The sequence below is a fragment of the Neopsephotus bourkii genome, unplaced genomic scaffold (assembly GCF_033783945.1).
Source record: "Neopsephotus bourkii isolate Nb327-2 ecotype Australia unplaced genomic scaffold, CSIRO-AGI_Nbou_v1 NB_756, whole genome shotgun sequence".
Classification (NCBI taxonomy): domain Eukaryota; kingdom Metazoa; phylum Chordata; class Aves; order Psittaciformes; family Psittacidae; genus Neopsephotus; species Neopsephotus bourkii.
This window is the reverse complement of record NW_026901254.1, coordinates 1122477-1143295: the sequence shown is the minus strand read 5'-3', so window position 1 is coordinate 1143295 and position 20819 is coordinate 1122477. Positions and strand designations below refer to the sequence as shown.

Genomic DNA, 20819 nt, shown 5'->3' with positions numbered 1-20819 from the left:
ATGTCAACTGAAAGGGAAAAAGGACATTTGCTGATGCAGTAACAGCAGGAAAGCATTCAACTATTTTAGGGGTCTTTCAAGCATAGTAGCTAAGGCCGTGCAATCAGAGATACTACCATGGCAATGGCAATGTTGCAGCGGTGGTAAACCATTTTAATGTGAATGAAGTGAGTCTAGATGAGATGAGCTGCACCTGCAGGTACTGCACTCCTCCTTTCAGTCTGAAAATATGGGCTCAAGTCATGCACGTGACCAACATGTACTGCAAATTTTATTTTTTATTTCCTTATTACAGAAATTAAATGAGCACAGGCCTACAGCTCGAGTAAAACAAATCCACCACAGCAGGAAAACAGCGCTCTTCTTATTCTCTAAAGCACACCTGTGAGCGCAGAACAAAGGCAATGTCAGTACATAAAAGCATCTTAGTGCACCTCTCCGTTGCAGTTTCTCCGTTGGTTCTTTGTAAAGTCATTACACCTTAGGTATTTCATGTGTGCTTGCATGAAGCTTTGCATTATCTACCCATAATGCAATTCACTTTTACAGGTCTGTTAAGAAGCTAAATCAAAAAGGCCCCGTTAGGTTGCTTTATTTACAGTTGCAATGGCTAAATTTTAAATACTTTACAGTCACTCCCAGCACCGACTCCCACTTCAAAGGAGTAGCTGTAATTTCTTTGTAACTATTTTCTAGAGGGGATTAAGTTGTCCATACCTACAGGACTTAAACATGCTGACAGAAGTATTTATTATAATGAATGACAAATTAGAAACTCAACTTTCAGGAAGAATGAACAGATGTTTGGTTTTGGACTGCACCACTGTTGCCTGTGGGAACAGCAGACATGTGGGAGAACAAGCAGTGAAGGACAGAGCAGGGCTCTCTGGCTCCTCTGTAAGGAGAGCTTTATGTTCAGCTCTCATTTTCTCCTCCCTGTACCGTGCCTGTGCTGTTACTGGCTTTTTGTTAAATCAGGCAAATTTATGACCTGCAATAGTGTACACATTTACTTCAGCAGGGAAAAAAATAACACTGCATCTGCAGGTTATTCAAATAAAGACAGATCTGCTTCTCTGAATTTTACAGTTGAAGGATGCAGGTCTTGTGGCAGCTGAGAAACTGCTGTAAAGATTAACAAATGGGATGCACATGCATTTGTGTGTTCTTACTTTCAAAACCCGAATGGAAGGAAGAAGTATCTGCGATTCAGGTAGGTCCAGAAGATTTTTTCCTTTTTCTTACACAATAAGGTAGATTACTTAGCACATTCCAGGTTAAAAAAAAATTACAGTAAACATTCAGTAACTGGAATGCATATAATATACAAGTACCATTACATTTACAAACGACAATTTTTCTTTCTAGAATAGGCATAAAAAAGTTGCAAGCTAATTCACAATAACTTTAGATACAATGTTATTAAAATACATTGATGTTAATCATAAAAATATTTTACTATTTACATGTATATTGTATAAACCTTAAGAATATGCCCATTTTAGGATGCCTTTATGAATATTTAGGCAGATTGGCCCACTTTATAGTGCAGTATCCCTGTTTTGGTCTTCACACCATGAAACTGTACCAGATTCACAGTATCTTTGCTAGTGCTTTGCTAAAAGGCTTAAACTTTCTTTTAAAAACATAAATTCATTACAAAGAGCCAGTTTTGTTTCCGCTTTGTTTCTTACTAAACCCTATCCCCAGTAGTTCAGGGCACTCTGCCTGGCCTTGTGCGATTTGGTTGCATTTCCAAATAAGGCTGTAATTCATTTCATCAGTTATCACACTGTCTTGCTTGTAGTCTGGATGCTGTGCGATAAATTCCCTCATCCATCGAGCAACTGTCATCAGTTCTCCTGTGGGCAAGGGGAAGTCAAATCTCACAGTTACACACCTAATTCAGCAGTGACACCTCAAGTTCTCTGCATTATGTACACAATCAATGTATGGTCCATGCTTTAATGACAAACACATTCCAGTATATAAATTTTTCCTGTATACGGCTAAACTGCAGTCATAAATAAGCTATTGCTGATATAGTCTAAAGCTCACTTGTTTGGTGCGATCTTCAAATTTTCAGATGTTGTAATGAGACAGTGAAGAGAGAAGCAGCAACTGGAACAGGTGTTACCAACAAATTGTATAGCAAGAGGTTTTAAATATGTCATTTAACACTCTGGCTTAGATGAACCAATAGACATCCCTACAACAGCTACATATAAATATATATGTACGTATAAAATAATTTTGTAGTTGATCCATCCAACTCAGCTGCTAGTTTTGCTCTGTCTACCTTGACTTACTATTCTTTCTCCCTCTGGCAGCTCTCCTAGCAAAAACCAGGCAAGTTCACTGTTATACCAGCTCTTGGTTTGTTAACTGCGACATAAGAAGGGATAGCAGCCCAGCTCTCAGCAACACAGACACCTAGTGGTCAGACAGACCAATCCCTCCCCATCCTTTGCAAAATCATGGATGTCGATGAGAAGCGAGTAGAGAAACATTATCCTACAATGTAGGAACTAGAAGGTGTATCATGAAATAACTGTGAAGAGCATTTAAACAAAGACCAAGAGGGCAATACCTAGCTGTGCTACAGGGGAAGATGTGACTGAAGAACAGATAAAACTACAACAGAGCAAGGTTAAAGCCACAGCAGCTAAGGCACCAGTGTTTAACTCCGAGTGCTTTGTGTTCACCATGTGAGGAGAGAAGTCTGAAAAACAGTCACTCTCGGTGGACATGTCTCATGCTAGACAGGCTGCAGTTCAGGAACATTTAAGATTGAGATTAAACCGGAATAAGCCAAAACTCACAACCGAGAAACATCAGGGCCCAGTAATACAATACCTAATGCCTTTTATTCTGGGAATTCTGGTTCTTAAGAAGCATCATTTAAAAATCATTTCAGCTCACCAGAGTTAAGATGCCGTAATTAAAACTTATTACCATTCTGAACTACTGCTCAAGTACTGAACTACCAGGCAAGAAAAAGTCCTGATTTCTGCCTCAGCTTTAAAAAGGTCTTCTACAGCAATTTTCAAGAATTAGAAAGGAATGCAACACGTTAGTTTAAAATTCGGGTGAGGTGTGGAAGGGAGTCCTGACTTATGAGGCAAAATCAACTGCCTAGCTAAATTTACAGCAAGGCAGGCGTACATGGGGTGTGTACACAGAAAGGTATAAAGCTGCTGCAGACTTTGCTACATGCCCAGCTCTGAATTCCAATTTAGCCTGCATCTTTTACTCATTATACTGCTGCATTTTAAAGAGGAGCATAAAGAGTCATTATACTGCCTGTCTTCAAAACCACTGCAGCATGCGGAAGAAGGGAGAATCCTGGTTTGCTCTGCCTTGAAGGAATTTTTCTACTTACAGAAGGGCTTTCTTATCAGAGAGCTAAAGACAAGGTCCCATGCCCTAGCATACCAGAATTTAGACTTATGAATGATTTGGAGTTATACTAGTAACACTAGGCTATTGGACCCAGTCCCACATACTCTTACAACGTTCAAGCGACCAGCAAATGGGATTACTGTATGTGCAAACTACTATGAAGTGGAAAATATACTGGGAAAAGCAGCAGTAAGAGCTGAAAAGAGCAGTCTTGGACTGGAGATACAATTACAGCTTAGAAGGTAATGTAACTGTGTCAGTTACTGCTAATTTAAGTTCTAAAACGGATCACAAAACAATCAGAATTATACAGGACAAGATTTAAGACAGAGAACACACTCCAGTCCTTTGCTCCTATAATTTAACACTAAACCAGACAACCACAGCTGCCACCAGGTTTACCCAACTGAAAACTATAAACCAGCCCAACTACTGTCCATGTAGAAAAATGCCAGGAAAATCAATGTCCAATTGTCAAACATACAGTGTCAAACATACCAGATGCTCTCTTTTTTATTAGCTTCAGGTAGTTTAGGATGGTGCACCTTGTGTCCACATCCACTTCCATGTTCTCAAGATAGGAATTCAAAATCGGGATCAAACCAGGAAAGACTCCTTCCTGTGTAAGAGAACAGAGTCAGCATACAAAACATACTCAATCTGGTTTCTGGGAGGGCAGAACAGAGGGGAAAGTGTTGTGCTGCAGGCAAAACTGGCTATGACCTTCCCATTGATAATTGTATCAATGCTCATTAAGGTGTACTCTTCAGCACTCGTGCCTGTCCCATTCTGTGCAGAGCTACATCCATCCACAACAGCATTTCCACCTTCATGAATGACAAAGGGAAAGGAAGAAATGGTTAGAAGGCAAGAGATGTACTTAATACCCACAAGAATGTTAATCAGATTGCTTCTTTTCATACCTTTGCAGATATCTTTCCTAAAGTAAAACATTCCCTGCCGGACAGCATCTCTTTTCTGGGCCACCTTCATGTTTTCATCCACCTGGTAAAAGAAGCATTTCAGAAATCTGTGACATTTTTAGAAAATCAGGATTCTCCCAAACCCTCCCATTTTGGTCTCATTAGTTGAAACATCTACTGTTACTATTCCGTCATACAAGATTAAGCTGTGGGGGTAAGTTTTATTTCATTCTTCAGTGCTCCTGGACAAAACCACAAAGAGATGACGCTCTATGTAACTGGGTCTCCAGCAGAAAAAGTAATGTTGTTACATTAGAACATGCTATGCTAGTATTTTAAGTTTGGGTGAAAACACAGGAACAGCTGTGATTAACAAACTGCATCCCACCTGGCAGACTTCTTGGCATGTTTAGATGCAATCTGAATGAGTACAGGAAAAAATCGCCACTTCCCTAGCCATAGTTTGCTGCTTTTATTAACAACATCATTGAAGTCTTTAGAAGATCCATCACTGTATTAAATAAACTTACAGAAACAGAACTCCAGTAACTTTGTATGGGAATCATATCTATTCCATACCCAAACAAACACAAACTTAGACTGCTAGTAAAGAAGTCCTAAATTGCAGGCTTCTCAAAAAGTCAAACTACAAAGCACTGCTCGTATGTTCTGCAAATAGCATAAGCACTGCTCTATCTTTCTGAATAGAAGATTTTTGTCCAAATTCTTTGGTTGGTATGTTCTCATAGATTCAGCATCACACAGCTTTCAGACATCAGCTTTACTGTATTGTTTTCCAAAGACGGGGTATGATCTACTGAATTATTTGTCTGACCTTTTACTAAGGGCAATGCAAAACCTTCGCTTCTTACCTTTCAAACCTTTGTTTCCAAAGTGATATCATTCATTTGATATTATGAAACCTACTTACACAACAGGTTGTTTTGAAAGTTTGAAAGCACTGCAGTCCTAGTTGATGGGAGTACAACACACTCAATCCGACAGCAAAGATTAGTGTGAGGTTAGCCCTATAAACCCGTATTATTTACTTGAAAGAGGCAGGCTTACTAATGGTTGTGCAATTCTGTGCTGCGTTACCTGCCAAATTGCTTGGCAAGCTCGATTCTATGCCCTCCTCAGCCCCCCAACGCTGTTAATGTTTTCAGCACCTCATCTCTTTTTCAGCCTTACCTAGTATTCATTAGTTAAAAAAATTGTGCTTTTGAGGTATTCCAAATAACAACGTAATTATACACTCTAAGTGCTAAATTGCTGCTCTATTTATGAAGTCTGAACTCCCTGACATCAGGAAGAGAATTTCTCCTTTTAGAAATCATACCAACTGTATAGTATGATTACTGTTACTTTACAACTTCGGTATTTCTCCATTTTAATTAAAAACACTAAGAAAAACCACAGGACATTATGCCTATGTGCTGGTACTATTTTCTAGTATCTGGTCTGTTAAAAGCCTTCTCCACTGCAATTCTGCACTAATTCTACATATAACATTGCAGAGCTATCCATTTAGAAGACATTTTCAGGTCAGGTGCCTGAGAAAGATGATGTGCAAGGACAGTTCCACACAAAACAGTTCAACAATTGTGAGGACAAGATTAAGGAAAAGGCACATTTTGCATGTCCGGTCTGCCCAAACACAAGTCACAGCTCTGACCAGAATCAGCAGTATTTGTTTTCACTCAAATATACTGTAACACTAAGCATTGCTGAACTCCTCCTTTCCCTCTCCATCTTATACAAGCAAAATAAAGAGTAAGACATAGGCAACAGCCATGTTAAAATAAATACCTAAAGTTTTTATTTTGAGCTCCACAGGGCATTCCCCCTCTCATGTGTAAAATGGTGGAAACATTACCTTTCCCAGTCTCAAAAGCAGTTTTGTGACAACAGCATTTCTCAACATTTCTGCACTAGTCAGACACTGTTAGGCACCACAGAAATTCCTTAATTCCATGAGACAGCAGTAAACTATCCACTTAACACTGCAGAGCTGAAATTGATTCAAAGTACTGGTACAGATAAAAACTGATTAAAAAATGAGACTGACTGTTCTGTAAGTACACAAGTGTTATTAGTTCCTAGCTTGCAGAGGATAAAAATCAGACTTGATGCAAATACCTTGCATTTAAGTCTAACAGATCTGATCTTTCACACCTACCTTGGACAAAGGAATGAGAAAATCCAGTTTGTATGACAGAATCACTCTGGTTAGCAACACCACAAACACAACATATGCAGAGTTTTCGAAGTCTGTTAACTGGACCTAGACATGAAAGGATTAGAGATTAAATTAATTTAGTGGGAACACACTTATGGCAATAAGTAAATACCTGGGAGAGTTTAAAACAATTTGACTTGAACATTCATGTTGGTACCTGTATTCACATACACTCTGCTAGCAGAGATGGTGATGGACAAGCAGGAATCATCCAGTGACTTCAAATGTACAACACACACATCTGTCAACAATTAATCCTACACCAAAGCACACTTGGGTTTCAAAAGACTAATAAACTCCATCTTCAGGTTCACTGTGTAATTACATATGTACAATAGCTTTTAGATTTCACCTTTAAAATGATTAAATTCAGAGAGCTCAGAAATAGACAGTTATAAAATAAAACCACTTGTGAAAAAAACCTGAAACAATGACACTGGAATTATTCAGCACCAGGAAAAGTACTGGAGAAATACAGTCCCTGGAAGCTAAATGGGGATTTGTTTACTGTTGCTTTAATACAAGCCTAATTCCTTTCCCCATCACTCAAAATCCATTAGCATGCTTTGCTGTGCTGTAGTGGATTCCCCTGTCAGTTACATTCCCACAGTCCATGTCTGATTAAATACTGCTGTCCATTTCACTTGCATCCAACAATTTAGCGGGGAGAAAACACTGCACAAGTAATAAGGGTTTGAGACTGGATAGCAAGATGCCTGGTACTTCTCCACTTAAAAGGAAATGTGCTTTTGTGCATACTGATGCCTTTCTTACCTCCATAGGTCTGAATTCCACTCTCCATCCAATATCTGAATTTGGAGGAGGTGGCTTAAACCTCATTGTCTGCCAGTTTGTAGACTGAATATTCTGCAAAGCACATGAAATAATCTGTCAGAATCAAGATATGCATCATTCTATAATATAATCAAAGAAAAAGCAGGTAACTAGAGCCCTAATATTTTCCCAGGAACAGCCAATCGAGTTAGAGAAGTGCTTCTAAAGTGGCATGACTTCCTAAAAACCATAATATAACTACCCAACCTAGGAGCAAATACATTACACTTTCTCATGCTGTTTTGTTTGAGGATTACATGTAAGATAATAGGGAGCTCAGATTCAGCTGACTTGATTAAATAAACTAAGGGTTGATGCATCCCAAACTAAAAATACCTAATATCACCATAGTAGTTATTTCATAAAGCTGTGCAAGAAACATTTATAGACAAATGTAATGCAAAACAGTTTTTAGGAAGCCATGAAAATAACATAGCTATGGTTTGTGCTCTTCATATTTTGTTTTAAAGCATAAGCCACCACCTTCTCCTAAATATATCGTAAACCAAATAAATAAATAAATAGTGATTATAACTGCAGTCCTATGCTAAAGAACTAGCTGAAGTGAAAAATCCAGGAGAAACCTTCTTAGCTACTACAGCTATGCTCCAGTTAAGCAGTACTATAAAGAATAAGCAATTTTATGCATATATGTATTAAATTCCTCTAAATCAGACACAACCTCAAAATGGTCGGATTCATTTGCATCATCTAGATGTATTTTCTCCTCAAACAAAGTCAATGGGTCTCGAATGAACAAGTGTGCAATATGCTGTGCCAAAAGGTGGTCAATACCTAAAAATGAAAATTCAAACAAACAATTCACACATAGCAAAGCAGGCTCTAGGAAATGATTTGCTTTACAAGACTGAAAACATCCAACTCTGCAATGCTACCTCAACCCACCACATCCTGTTAAAGTTTAAATGATGACTTCAGGAAGGAAGGAAGGAAATGATTAAAGAGGAAAAAAGAAAAACCCAAAACAAAGCAGGTTCTTGTTTGGAAATGGCAGCTGAACACTGGTGTGGCTGCCATTCTTCCTGTTTTCTGATGCACCTCTGTGCCATGTTTCCTAAAGCAGTTCTGCTCTCTCCACAAAGATAAAACATTAATGCTTCAAACGCTGAGCTTCTCAAGCTGGAACTGGGGACAGTTTCTGTTACAAATGAATACTTTTTAAAGAACTCTTAAGACCATGCTACACAGATACTTCCTGAGTAGGAGTCACTGTGAAGGATGCACAAGGTTTGAAACGAACACGAACAAAAATGTAAAATATCCCCACACACTGCAAGCATAATTCTTAACCTGCTCATAATGAAGCAAACACTTACCTTCCTTTATTAGATGCTCGTAGATATCTTTGTCTATTGTCAAATCAATGTCATTGTATTTCTCACCACATTCAGATAGATAACTGTCTATGGAATCATATCTGGATTTACTGATTCTATAAAGGTTGTTCTTCAGTGGCTATATAATTTAAGAATACAATATTTTAACAGCTTGTTAGCAATGTTACCTAAGTTTTGCTCGCTAATGACACTTATGTGAGATTTATTATCCTATTTAAAACCCTACAGCCTCAATTAAAATTAGTCAAAGTACAAGTTAAATAGGCTTACTAGAAAGCAATCCTGGTTTTATGACTGTTTTGTTTGCAGATGTATGCATCTGAGCCAAAAAACAGTCATCTCTAGTGGAAAGCATTATTATACCTATTGCAAAACATATCAACACACAGTTTCACTATGCACATATTACTAGAGATGCTCTTAAAATTGGTAGTTCAAAAATACTTCAAGTAGTTATTTTTATTATATTTTTTTCTACAATTATGTAAGTGCCTTGAATCCCAATTCCTGCTTGGAGAGACTCCTTAACTTCTGACAACTGATCTTTTCACATAGTTCTAGTTTATATTACCAGGTTACTCATCAGCACATGCTATTTAATCCAAAGCAATTTTTGCTTTTTGAGCTCAAGCACAGGCTGCAAAGTTTCATCACAGGGGAACCTTTCCAGCAAGCTGTAAAGGGGTAAGTGGAATTCTACTGAGATTTCATACCTAATTAAAAGTATGTATTTGCTAATGTAAATTGTACAGCCAAGGCGAACGTTCATATTATCTCCTACACATTTACCATGAAGACTGCCATGTCCCCTTGTTAGGGATTTTGATGAGCACAAGCAGAATTTGATACTAAAGGAGTTTTAACTTTTTTGACTGAAAAAAGTCAGACATCTGCTGCCTGACATTACTTACCTCTAGCCCCCTCTCTTCTCGTGTTCGATCATCTACAGATGCAGAGATTACTCCCCAGCGACAGTCAATATCAGACACATAGCCTCTGTAGAATGGAGATGCAGCACTTAACGCCATCTAAAATGAAATGATATGAATACAAAGGACAAGCCAAAGAACCAAAAGCAAAATATAATCCCACTGGAAAAGGAAACTTGGTGGTCCAGAAGCAATTCAAGTATGCACTTCAGTTTAACGTACAGCCAAAGCCATATAGCCACAAATGTCTTAACTGCCATCTCCAGAATATGCCTAGATGAAGGGTTAGTATTACTCGAAGAACATTCGATTCTTCAAATTTATTACATCTTCAGATCATCATTTAAGAAATATGAAGATGACACAGGCAGAAGCAGTTTCACAATGAATCAGCAAGTATTCTGCTTGCACACTTCCAAACTCCAAAAGCTCACCCGGCAACCATTTTGTTTATTTTTGTTTGGCCAAGCACCTTAGCAACAGTGCTGGAATATACCTCACCTGGAGGACAATCTGCTCACCACTGAGCCCAGACCAGTACTTTTTATTTTCATAACACCTGTTTATAACCACATTCTTACAAAGGGAACAATTTAAACAACTTAAGCTGAAAACCTTTGTAACACCAGAGTTGACACACTAAAAATTGTTTTAAGGAGTGAGTTTGTCTTGTTTTTGTGAAAAACTGCCCCCAGTGTATTTCTAGAACTACTCAGCAAGAGTCTCATGCATGTGGGTAGGAGGGCAGAGGAGAGAATAAGCAAACATAATCCATTCTGTGGTGTCATTTGGACATTAACTAAATCACACTGCTCATGTGACAGCCTAGGAGGAGACTGACACTTCTCCAAGAGTACCAAATTTGTGAGCAGCATTCAAGTTTGGGGGTTTTTACACTAGGCTTTTTTTTTTCTTTTTACACGTAGCAGCTTTTGTACAATGCAGAGCTGATGTAATAGAAGTCCATTACTTACCACAATGGGACAGATCGTGGCTAGCTGATCATAGAGATACCTTGCTTCAGAAATGCTGCAAGCTTGGAATGTTACCTGTTGGAAGAACAGCAACTCCTATCATAATTTCTACAATCATAGCGCAAGCACGGTATTCCTAGATTCAGAATGTGTGATACAATAAAATGATTTAAATACCAGGACTTTTAAGGGGATTTACGTTTGGTTGGGCTTGGGGTTTTTTTGGGGTGTTTTTGTTGTTTTTTTTTGTGGATTTCAAACCCCCAATTCCTGGACAAACTGTTTTTCCCCATCTATCAGCAGCATGTTTATTGCAAGCTTCTTTTTGCATCATTTCCACGTTCATTAGAAGATTTCAGGCCACAGCACTTGGGCTGTGAGGCTAAACCACTTGTCAGAACCAAAGAAAACTGAGTTAACATCTACAATACATGTGGGTCAGTAACGCGCCTTTAGGAACTAAGCCAGGAATCTACCTACTTCGAGCAACAGTCAGAAACTATCGTAAATGTGGTATTTGTTTTATGTGATAGCTAATCCTGGTTTATAGGACATTTCAAGACTCCCTTTGATCTGGAAAAAATGCAAAAAATAAGTCTTAGTGTCTACTGCAACTTCTATTAAAACCCCTAAAAGAGTTTTGCATGTATTAGAGGCCAGGCCATAGCAAAGATGGAAAAAAAATTATTGGCAGAAGCCATGAATGATGTGGAAGCCCTACCATACATGGGCCACTGCAAAATGTGGTGATATTTGCTCAGAGGAGCATCAAACAGGAGATGCATTTCTACTGGCAGGACTTAGCTTCCAAGACTTCCCAAGCCAACACTTCATGCAGTTTAAAAATGAAGGGGATCAATCACCTCAAAACTGTTAAAAGATGCTAAACTGAAAGCCTCTCTCTCCTTCAGTTTACATATCCTGGATCATATGATAACTTAGATAAGGAGTGTACCCCTGTACCACTATCATCATATCATACTGCAGGCTTCAGCTCCAAACCACTAAGCGATGCCTGCTGTCCAGAAGAATGCTAGCCAAACACACATTTTCCTTTTCCATGGATTGCAATTAGAGTTCCACAAGACATACAGGTTCTTTTCAGTCTGCCACTGAAGCCAAATCTAACCCCCAGTAAGCCTTAAAAACACCCCCAAACCCCCCAAAAACCCAACCCAACAACAAAACACCCAAACACCACAAAACCCCCTGAGGTCACTGGTTCTCTTCTCAGTGGTGCTCAGAGGTGCATTACTTTTGGGGGTGGGGTGGTGGTGTAGGAGGAATATAAGATTTGTTTGAGTTTGCTTTGTTTGTCTTCTTAAATCTGCAGCTGACACTCATTAAAACATCCCAAAATGGTGGGTGGCTGAGAAAATATTTGTCCTGTCCTTCAAGCAGCTATTAGGAAAGAAAACCCAACAAAAAAAACACTTGGAAAAGACAAGATTATTTCTCTTGCAGAGAAGCAGCTGACTATGATTTCTCATCACTAATTTTGCATTTCCAGCACTAGAAAGCTTGCCTTGAGACGGAACAACAGGACACCTACACTCCTTCCCCTGACAGTGGTATTGAACTTTCCTTCCTGTTTATGTTTATTTCAAAGCACATTAAATCTGGGAATCAACCCAGTTTCTAGCCAAACACCCAATTACAGAGGAAAAGGGCACAGCAGTCTTCTTCAGAGGAGGGCTGCAGGGGCAGCACCTCGCACCCCACAGTTGCTGGGGGCTGTCCCAGCCCAGCTCATAAGGACATTATTTTTAACCCTGGAAACACATCACAGTTCTAGCTTGGTGCACAGTGAGAGAAGAAAGCAAAAGGAAGTGCACATACTGCAAACTACCTTACAGAAAATAGGTGGGGAACGCATTTTCTTCTAGTCCTTTACCAAGGATTATTTGTTGATACACAAGCAGCTGCTTATTAACACCTGCCAGCCTTGTTTTCATTCTCCCTTTATGATAAAGACTACAAAATTAGGTCACTGATTACAAGAAGGGGAATAGTAAATCACTATTCCTTTAAAAGGATTTTAATATATTTTTAAACAAGTTCTGAATAGTAAGGCTGTTGTTTCTTTTATTGGTCTTAAATAAGATAGTACAAAATACACCATACCAAACTTAACACCCTGTAAAACCACGCAGTATTATGTATGCTTTACTACTACAACTACATCAGATTTTCCCTAGTTTACCCTTAGCGACAAGAAATTATACTCAAGGAGCTATCAAGAACATTTCATCTATTCAGCTTTCGTAGTTTCTCAGTCTCAAAGGGAAGTGCTTTGAATGGAGCTATTTCTGCCACTGCTGTGAAACAAGAGATGGAAGAATTTCCTTTAATCCCCTAGAGACTTAACACTAGCCACTTCCTAGCTCTGCTTCCAAGACCATGGTGGAATCATGGTCTCAACAGTCAAATATACTACTACTCAACAGTCAAATATACTACTACTACCTAAGGTATAAGCCCATAGCATTAGGTTACTATGGTAGGGAAACATTTAAAATAAATAGGTATTGAAAGGATTAAAGCACAGCACTTCAACTTAAACAGAGGACACTATAAAACTGCAGTAACTCAAATGAATGAAAACAATACAAAGTACACATGCAAAGATGGGAGAAAACAACCAAGACTGTCTCCCAGCACACAGTAACAGAAGACAGCTACCCACGTGGATGTGGCAGCTTCATGGTACAAGCAGCAAAGAGACTTCTTAGCAGATCGCTAAACATATTTAAGAAATTTTATACAGGAGTTCATGTGGTTTGTAAATAAAACAAAACAAAATGACACAAAAGAGAAAGCTCTCCTTCTGCAGGGGTACAGACTGCCTCACTGTGGCTGCAGTGGAATCTCTGCTCTGGAACTTAGCGCACTTCCTGCCCCCTTCTTAAATACTTTATCCGAGAGGTACGTTATACCACCATCCCTGATGGGCTTGGCCATGGCCATTGGTGGGTCCATCCTGGAGCCATCTGGTATTGGCTGTACTGGACACTGAGGAAACTTCTAGCAGCTTCTCATAGAAACCATCACTGTAGCCCTCCCAGTACCAAATCCTTGCCATGCAAATCCAATACACCTGATTTTAAGACTAGATTACTAGGTATAAGATTTAATTTGTTGTTTTATTCCCTATGTTGCCATTCTGAAAATGCATCTGTTGAATTACGCTGGAGGAACCAGACATAAGGCAAGTCTTAAGAAGTAAAGAATTTAGGAAAGACACTTTTATGTATTTTACCTGAAGACAGCAGTTTCCCATTCCAAATCCCATAGCATCCATATATATGTAGTCTGGCTTAGCTGCCTTTGCTGCTTCTCCATCATCATCAGGAAATGTTTCGATAAATGGTGATGGCGTGTTCTTATCTTTAAAGACTGAGTGGGAAATGCAGGTACTCAGTAACCCAGAGCATTAGACTGAACAATTATTTTGAAAAAGAAAAAGAAACAGACTGTTTACTTACTTGGTACATTTATCACAACCTTCTCTCCTCTTCGGTGCCGAATGTTTCTGGTCAGTGTACTACAACAAAAGGAGTTTGCTGAAATATCTGAAAGTTTCTCTTGCAGTTAGTTTTTTCACTTAGTTTCTCAGCAATTCTCAAGGTTTCAGAATGTCAACTTTCTATTTATTTTGAGCATTTCACTTTTGGACACTTATTTTCCTAGTTTAAGATAGACCATAACAGATACAATGCTGTATTTCTCTTCAGTAAAGCCAGTCTTACTGTAATGGACTTCACAGTACTATGCTGGTAGAATAGGCAGAAGCAAAAGGCTACTGACACAAAGCATACAAGGGCAAGTGAAAACTGTATGCTTAGTTTCTAAATACGATTTTCTTTCTCCAAAGTTTCACCTTACAATGAAAATTCCTCTCAGACTATACAAGCAGCTTGACACCATGATCCATTTCAGAGTTTCTAGGGCAAATTAATGAGTACACTGAGATGTTGCTGTGACATACATGAGTGAGAGCTGGATTAACTGTGATGGAAGCAGTTAGTGGGATTTCAAACTGGAAACAGTTCTACAGTAACACAATCAACATGAACTACTATACAATCAATGGCATCAACTGCTACGTAAAGTTACTCGAACTTAACAGTTTAAGTCACTTTGACAGAAAATACATGTCATCATAGCCATCTCTGTCCAAGTCCTTGTGGCATCTGCGGCAACAAACCGCATAGCTCTCTGTTCCAGTAATGTAAAGAAGTTGCAGGTATGTTGATGATATTTAGGCACAGAAAAATATTCAGCTTCTCATTCTAACTCCCCAAACACTCTTACCTAAATCTAGGATGTTTATTGATGGCTTCATCTGGAAAGAACAGGGATTTTGAAGCTCCTCCTTCTACGGGCGTTGGCTTATATTCCGGCACTGTAAACCCAGGACACCCTAACCTATGTAACACAACAATGAGATCAAAACTGTAATGAAAACAGACTGTAATTTTAAAATGGTCAGATGATTGGAGATTAGGATTGTAAAAGACAAAGGCATGAAAATAGATTTTATCTTTTTTTTTTTTTTAAACACTTTTACCATATTTCTGAAGTGCTTTTCAAGACTGCTACCTATGTGTGTGGAATTACCAGAAAGATATCTTAAAACAGTTGCCCTTACTGTGTTTGCCAACAACCAGCTTCCCGGTGGATGAAACAGACCCTATTTTTTCTTAACCACTTCTCTATCATCATTACAGTGTAAACACGGACCTTTACAATAACAGAAGCAGGAAACTTCATAGTATTATGCAGAGTACACATGCATTCTTGTGTGTTAGCACCTGCTGTTAATACTGACATGCAGCTGCATTTTAGAGGGTTCAGGCTAATGTTGACTGCTGAAGTAATTTATCCCAACAATCTACTGCTGTTAAAAAGATGTATCTAACCAATTTTGTAAGAATTAGCAATAGCATTCATGGGACATAATGCAGGCATTTTGCTACCTGAACTTTGCTGCTAAGGCACATTTTGTACCATTCCTGCTCTCAGCAAGAATTTAGGTCCACTGTGTTCTGTACCATACAAGAAACCAGCTAGTAAGGCTGCTTCTCTTCTACTGCAGAGCAATTATTTTTATATATATATTTTTTTTTACTATTTTAAGCACAACTATCTTCATCCATTTGACTGACCAGCCTAGCGAGAGTGAACACAAATGCCTGCCTAGAATGATGTTTGAAAGGAAGGTCACAGAGTACAGGTCCTCCCAGATAATGAAGCACATCACAAATTTAACTTGAAGAGTCTTTTTACAGCAGTAAAAAAGAGGAAATCTGTCCTTTGTGTGTTACGAAGCCAGGAGAGATGCTCTTCTTTCTAGATTCAGTAAGTACAGCACTATAGAAGTTTAAAGTCTTCATTTTGTAAGGATAATAGCATGCCTGTTCTCCTGTGTGCTCCAAGCCACCAAAATAAGTTTGCATGTGCTTCAATGAAAAAGTAGTGTTAAAAAAAGAGACCAGGTTAGCCATGTTTTACAAAACTGACATTTATAAAGAAAAAAGCTTGCCAAATAGGTAAAAATAAACCTTTTGTATATGATTTTTTAATGAATTCAAGATGGCAGACTACTCTCTATACAATACTTTGTTACAAATATTCAGGTATTCCCTCCTAATACAAAATCATCACAGATTACAAGTAACTTAAAAATATAAAAGATGCTTAATTGTTTGTCTTGCTGCACTAAAAAATTTAGGACAAATGACTGGAGCAGTAAGTCAAGGTACTTTAATTGAATTGTGTTTTCCTCTGTTTCACTACACACTGTGGCTATATACAATAAGGACAAAAAAAGCGTAAAAAGAGCAGGAAACACTTCAGCAAACATCTCACCTTGGAAACGATGTCACAGTGCAAATAGCCTCATTTTCCTTGAGAACAGAACTGGCCTCTTGCCGTCTTTTCCTCATGTTGTCCTGCACAGTGTTAAATTCAGACATGGTTCCCCCATATGGCTGCCCAGGCGTCCCTTCAATCATATAGCTTCCATATTCTGGTCGCCAGAGTGTTGGGTGGCTATAATGAAAGAATAGCCTCGTTTAAATATTTCTGCAACTTCAAAAAAAAAGAACGAATTATTTGTGAGAATTTCAGAAATGAATGCAACTCGCAAGAAAAATCTCCTAAATTTGATTATTCAATAGAGTAATACAATGCACTTTCCAATGTTCCTCACTGCCAGGAAGCAGTGAAAAGAAATTAAGACATAGTTTGGCAGTAGAAAGTACTGCTGTATAGTGTAACAAGTAGGATTTGCTACATCAAATTTCAGTGACTTTTAGCATCTGTCTCAAGCTTTGTTCCTCAGCGTTTAAACTGAAACTGAAAAATACAGAATGCTCAACTGCTTTCACAGTACAAGGCAAGGCAAAAGTTATGCTCAATTTCCTCTTTCTACTGGTTTTGTTTTGTAAATTTATCAGGTTAAGAAATTAAAAGAAGGTTGAGTGCATCTAGTCACCCCTGAAAAGTAATACCTTCCCATCCCCTCTGGGAAGTCATTCCACCACTATGCAGCACACACTACAGAGAGACAGACACATCTCCCCTACTGTTTTTCTGACAGTAGTAGTTTTGAGCCTAAAAGCTAAGGGTTTCCTTCTTGCAGGTAGTACTTCTACTGAGGAAGACAGGGAAGCCTTACTGGAAGAGAGGCTAAGGTACCTAGAAAGAAGCAGAAAGGCCCATGGAACAAAAGCCTTTCTACAGGCTATGTTTCTATGCTCCCGTTAATGTGTGACCTGCTTTGGCTTTCTTCACCCAAAACACTTTGCTGTCTCTGGCTTTGTTTCTCTGTGGCTACTGGTTAAAAGGTAATTCACAGTTCTCTAGCTAGTTAAAATGTCATTATTCTCCATGGGAGAGGATGAGGAAGAATTGCTCTGCCATCCTTACACTTACCTTCCTAATTCTGCCAAAAACGAGTGAGTGCTCCTACAGACAACAGGTTTCCACACACATCCCTCACTTGCTCCTGTAGTCATGGATACAGGGGCAAGTGCACAAATGCATATGCTTTATGGGGCAGGGAAGGCCTAGTACAAAATTACTGTGTATACACAGACACAAAACCAGAGCAAGAAAAAACAAATACTAAACTGTAACTTCTGTGGGCTTGCCATTACATCTTTCTTTTTTCCAAGGCATAACAAAATGTGCATGGACTGCCTGCAAGTGTGATCAAATCTTTCACTTCCTGCACTCCAGATTTATGTAAAAATATAGTTTTAGTGACAGCAGACTTGAAAATTAACACTTTATGTACAGTATCATAAAAGAAAAAAGAAGAAACAGGAAGCAGGTACTCACTTGGGGTTTACCTTCTCCCCTTTGTCTTGCAGTGTTTGAAGAACTTCTTCACCGCAGAGTGCCAAGCGCACTTTCTTCTTATCATGGTCGAATTTCACTAACATATATTCCACCTTGTAAATAATGAAAACAAAACCAATTAAATGGTCAGATTTTGTTCACAAACACCTTGGCGCATAATTTTAGGGATTAAATAAAAAACCAAAATGGATGTCAGACTGAACTTTACAGAAGCTTAAAACCCATCATTAACTGAATGCAGTAAACAGTACTAGAGAAGGCAGCAGCTGGCTTATTTCATCTTGAATAAATAATTAAAATTCCTTGAAATCAGCCTTGAATTTTTTTCCCCCCTCCATTTCCAGTTGTGGATATTTTGCAGAGATTTCTGAATTTGTATTTGCCTCCACATTATTTTTCAGACACAAAAAGAAATAAATCACCATGCAAGCCATGGGGGTCACCTAAAAACACCTCTCCGTAACCCCAAGTTACAGTCTCTGCTACTGACAAAAAAAACAGTCATTCTACAAACAAGACTCATACACATTCATCACTTATTGGAGCTATTTAAGGCTAGCATGATGCCTCATGTACACCACGACTGTTACAGACAGCATCAGTCCTGCTATTAACACACTCCAGCTTTCATCACAGCATAGGGGGTTCCACTCCTTGATTTCAGCTTTGCTGCCACCTTCTCTTTCCCTCCTGCCCAGCAGCACTCCTTGCCCCAGGCCACTGCCTCCTTGTCCCTGTACCTGCTCCAGGGTGAAAGCCACACTCAATCCAAGAAGTCACTAACAACAGCAGTGCTGTGTCCCAGCATTGACAAATAAGCTGTTTCCATAACAGCTTATCTGAAAGCAGCCAAACCTGGAACACCCTCATGTCAAACTTCCTAATCTCCATGCATACTTGCTACCAAAGCTCCCAAAAAGACTTTTAGAGTGCTACTCAGTATAGTAAGCCAACAGCTTCCTGCACCTTGTAGCCTTTCAGTATTACTGGTACAATCTATTTCCTAACACCTATTTGCCAGGGGATGCTTTGCACTGTTCTGGAAGATGTGAAAGACAAAACAGCCCCCAAGTGCAACGTGTTGCCTACCACATGAAAGCAGAAGTCATACATGGAAATGCATCACAAGGGTACTGGTTTTGAAAACCCCCGACTGGATCAGCAGTGATATACCGTGCCTTTTGTTGGAGGCTCTGAAACTGGTGCTTCCAAGACTTCCACAACTCATCTCTTACAAACATCAACATGTGGTTAAGAAATCAAGCTGCAGTTCCACAGCTAGAACCTGTCAGATTTTGCACTGTGTTCCTCAGTTTGGTTTTCACACAATGCCTAGAGCTATATCCAACAGTCTTTAACCAAACACCACCTCTCCAGCCCGAGGAGTTCAGACTCATGCAAGATGATGATGTTAAAGTTGCAGCATACCAACTCATGGCAACCTCTGGCACAGAAGTCTGATGCATACAGGAAAACAGCTTACCAAAACACAGGGAACTTGCACGGTGTTTTCCAGCACACTGTAAGTGTATCTGTGGGCTCTGTGTTCTTTGATTGCTTCCGTGTTCATGACAGAATTATTGCTTGCTACCGTGACAACAAATATAATCCTCTGTTGGGATTTGCGGTTAAATCACCAACAGCATTATCCAGGAGTGTCTGTAATTCTACAGAATCTGAACAGACAGATACTCTGGAGGGACTCATTCAGCAGTTACACTTGTTTTCTATATTGTTTTAACATCAAATTTCAATCCCCTAAAGAATCTAGTTTCTGTGCAAGACAGCATTTTGTGTGGTATTTTGTGGCTTGTGTGCATTATTCCACAATGATCTAATTGAACTAAATACAGACTACAGTCAATCAGGACACATTCCAGTACTGATTTAGTTATTATCTACTACCAGTCTCTAAAGCCTGACCCATGATTATTGGAAAAAATAGTGCTTACTCTCACACCTTCCAGTTTCCACCACGTTCAACATCATCTCTTCCTGCTTTGGAAAAGCATCCTCCTCACTCGGACCCAGCCTAAACTAGAGGAGGTACACAACTACACAGATCTCCAAGTCATACAGATGTACGCGTGAATGGGCATCAAGCCCACTGCATGCCTGGCCTCGTATCATACTGTCCAACCGCACAACACCCATGTGGATGGGCAGCAGAAGGGAAGGCAAAGGAATTGCAGCTGCCTTTGAGAGACCCCAAAGCTGGACATCTGTCCACCACTACATGAGTATGTTACTATGATTAGCCTCCTGTCTTAAAAAAACCTCCTCAAATATAACTGCAATGAGCTGGTGGTGAGAATACTCTGCTTCTCTATAAACTGTATTACAAGTTCCACAGAAGAAAATAAGCCAGAAGTGTAAAGAAGTATTAAGCCAAGAAGGTAAAACCAAAGAAATCAAGATGTTTCATAATCCAAGTGCCGTAGTGAATATATTGCATTTATGCATCTAGCTTTAGAAACAGCTACTACTCTTGCCTCCGGAAACACTGACTAATCTTCAAAGCTGTCTTAACACACAGAAGATCTGCCATTAATTTTAATGAGAAAAGAAAAAAAATCTTCAGACAGCTGCCAACAATTCCAAGTAACCCACAGAGTATCTGGCCAACACAGGGACTGCCTGAATGGGCATCCTTAAAGAATTTAATTTAAGCTCATCAAAAGGTTTAGCCTGCAGCTACAAAGACAGAAACAAATTCAGAGTTCACACATTTTCACATTTAACTTCAGCTCGTCATTCCCAGACTTCTCGCATGTTTTCTACCCACAATAAAG

General features: G+C 39.1%; 1 protein-coding gene across 3 annotated transcripts in view; it reads right to left on the bottom strand.

Moving 5' to 3' along the window:
* Positions 1 to 260: 260 nt before the first annotated feature.
* GCLC (glutamate-cysteine ligase catalytic subunit) overlaps positions 261 to 20819 on the bottom strand; it is a 31332-nt gene continuing 10773 nt past the window's right edge. The window contains exons 2-16 of one of the 3 annotated variants that reach the window (XM_061354977.1): positions 18007 to 18119; positions 16531 to 16713; positions 14974 to 15114; positions 14145 to 14203; positions 13919 to 14055; positions 10660 to 10734; positions 9668 to 9784; positions 8736 to 8874; positions 8081 to 8193; positions 7339 to 7431; positions 6505 to 6609; positions 4326 to 4407; positions 4126 to 4229; positions 3901 to 4021; positions 261 to 1862 (exon numbers count right to left, since the gene is read on the bottom strand). In XM_061354977.1, coding sequence (XP_061210961.1) covers positions 1657 to 1862; positions 3901 to 4021; positions 4126 to 4229; positions 4326 to 4407; positions 6505 to 6609; positions 7339 to 7431; positions 8081 to 8193; positions 8736 to 8874; positions 9668 to 9784; positions 10660 to 10734; positions 13919 to 14055; positions 14145 to 14203; positions 14974 to 15114; positions 16531 to 16713; positions 18007 to 18119 — 1788 coding nt within the window. In that variant the 3' untranslated portion in view covers positions 261 to 1656. Of the gene's footprint in view, positions 1863 to 3900; positions 4022 to 4125; positions 4230 to 4325; positions 4408 to 6504; positions 6610 to 7338; positions 7432 to 8080; positions 8194 to 8735; positions 8875 to 9667; positions 9785 to 10659; positions 10735 to 13918; positions 14056 to 14144; positions 14204 to 14973; positions 15115 to 16530; positions 16753 to 18006; positions 18126 to 20819 lie in introns of those variants that run through there. The other 2 variants (XM_061354978.1, XM_061354979.1) reach the window with 2 other exon arrangements.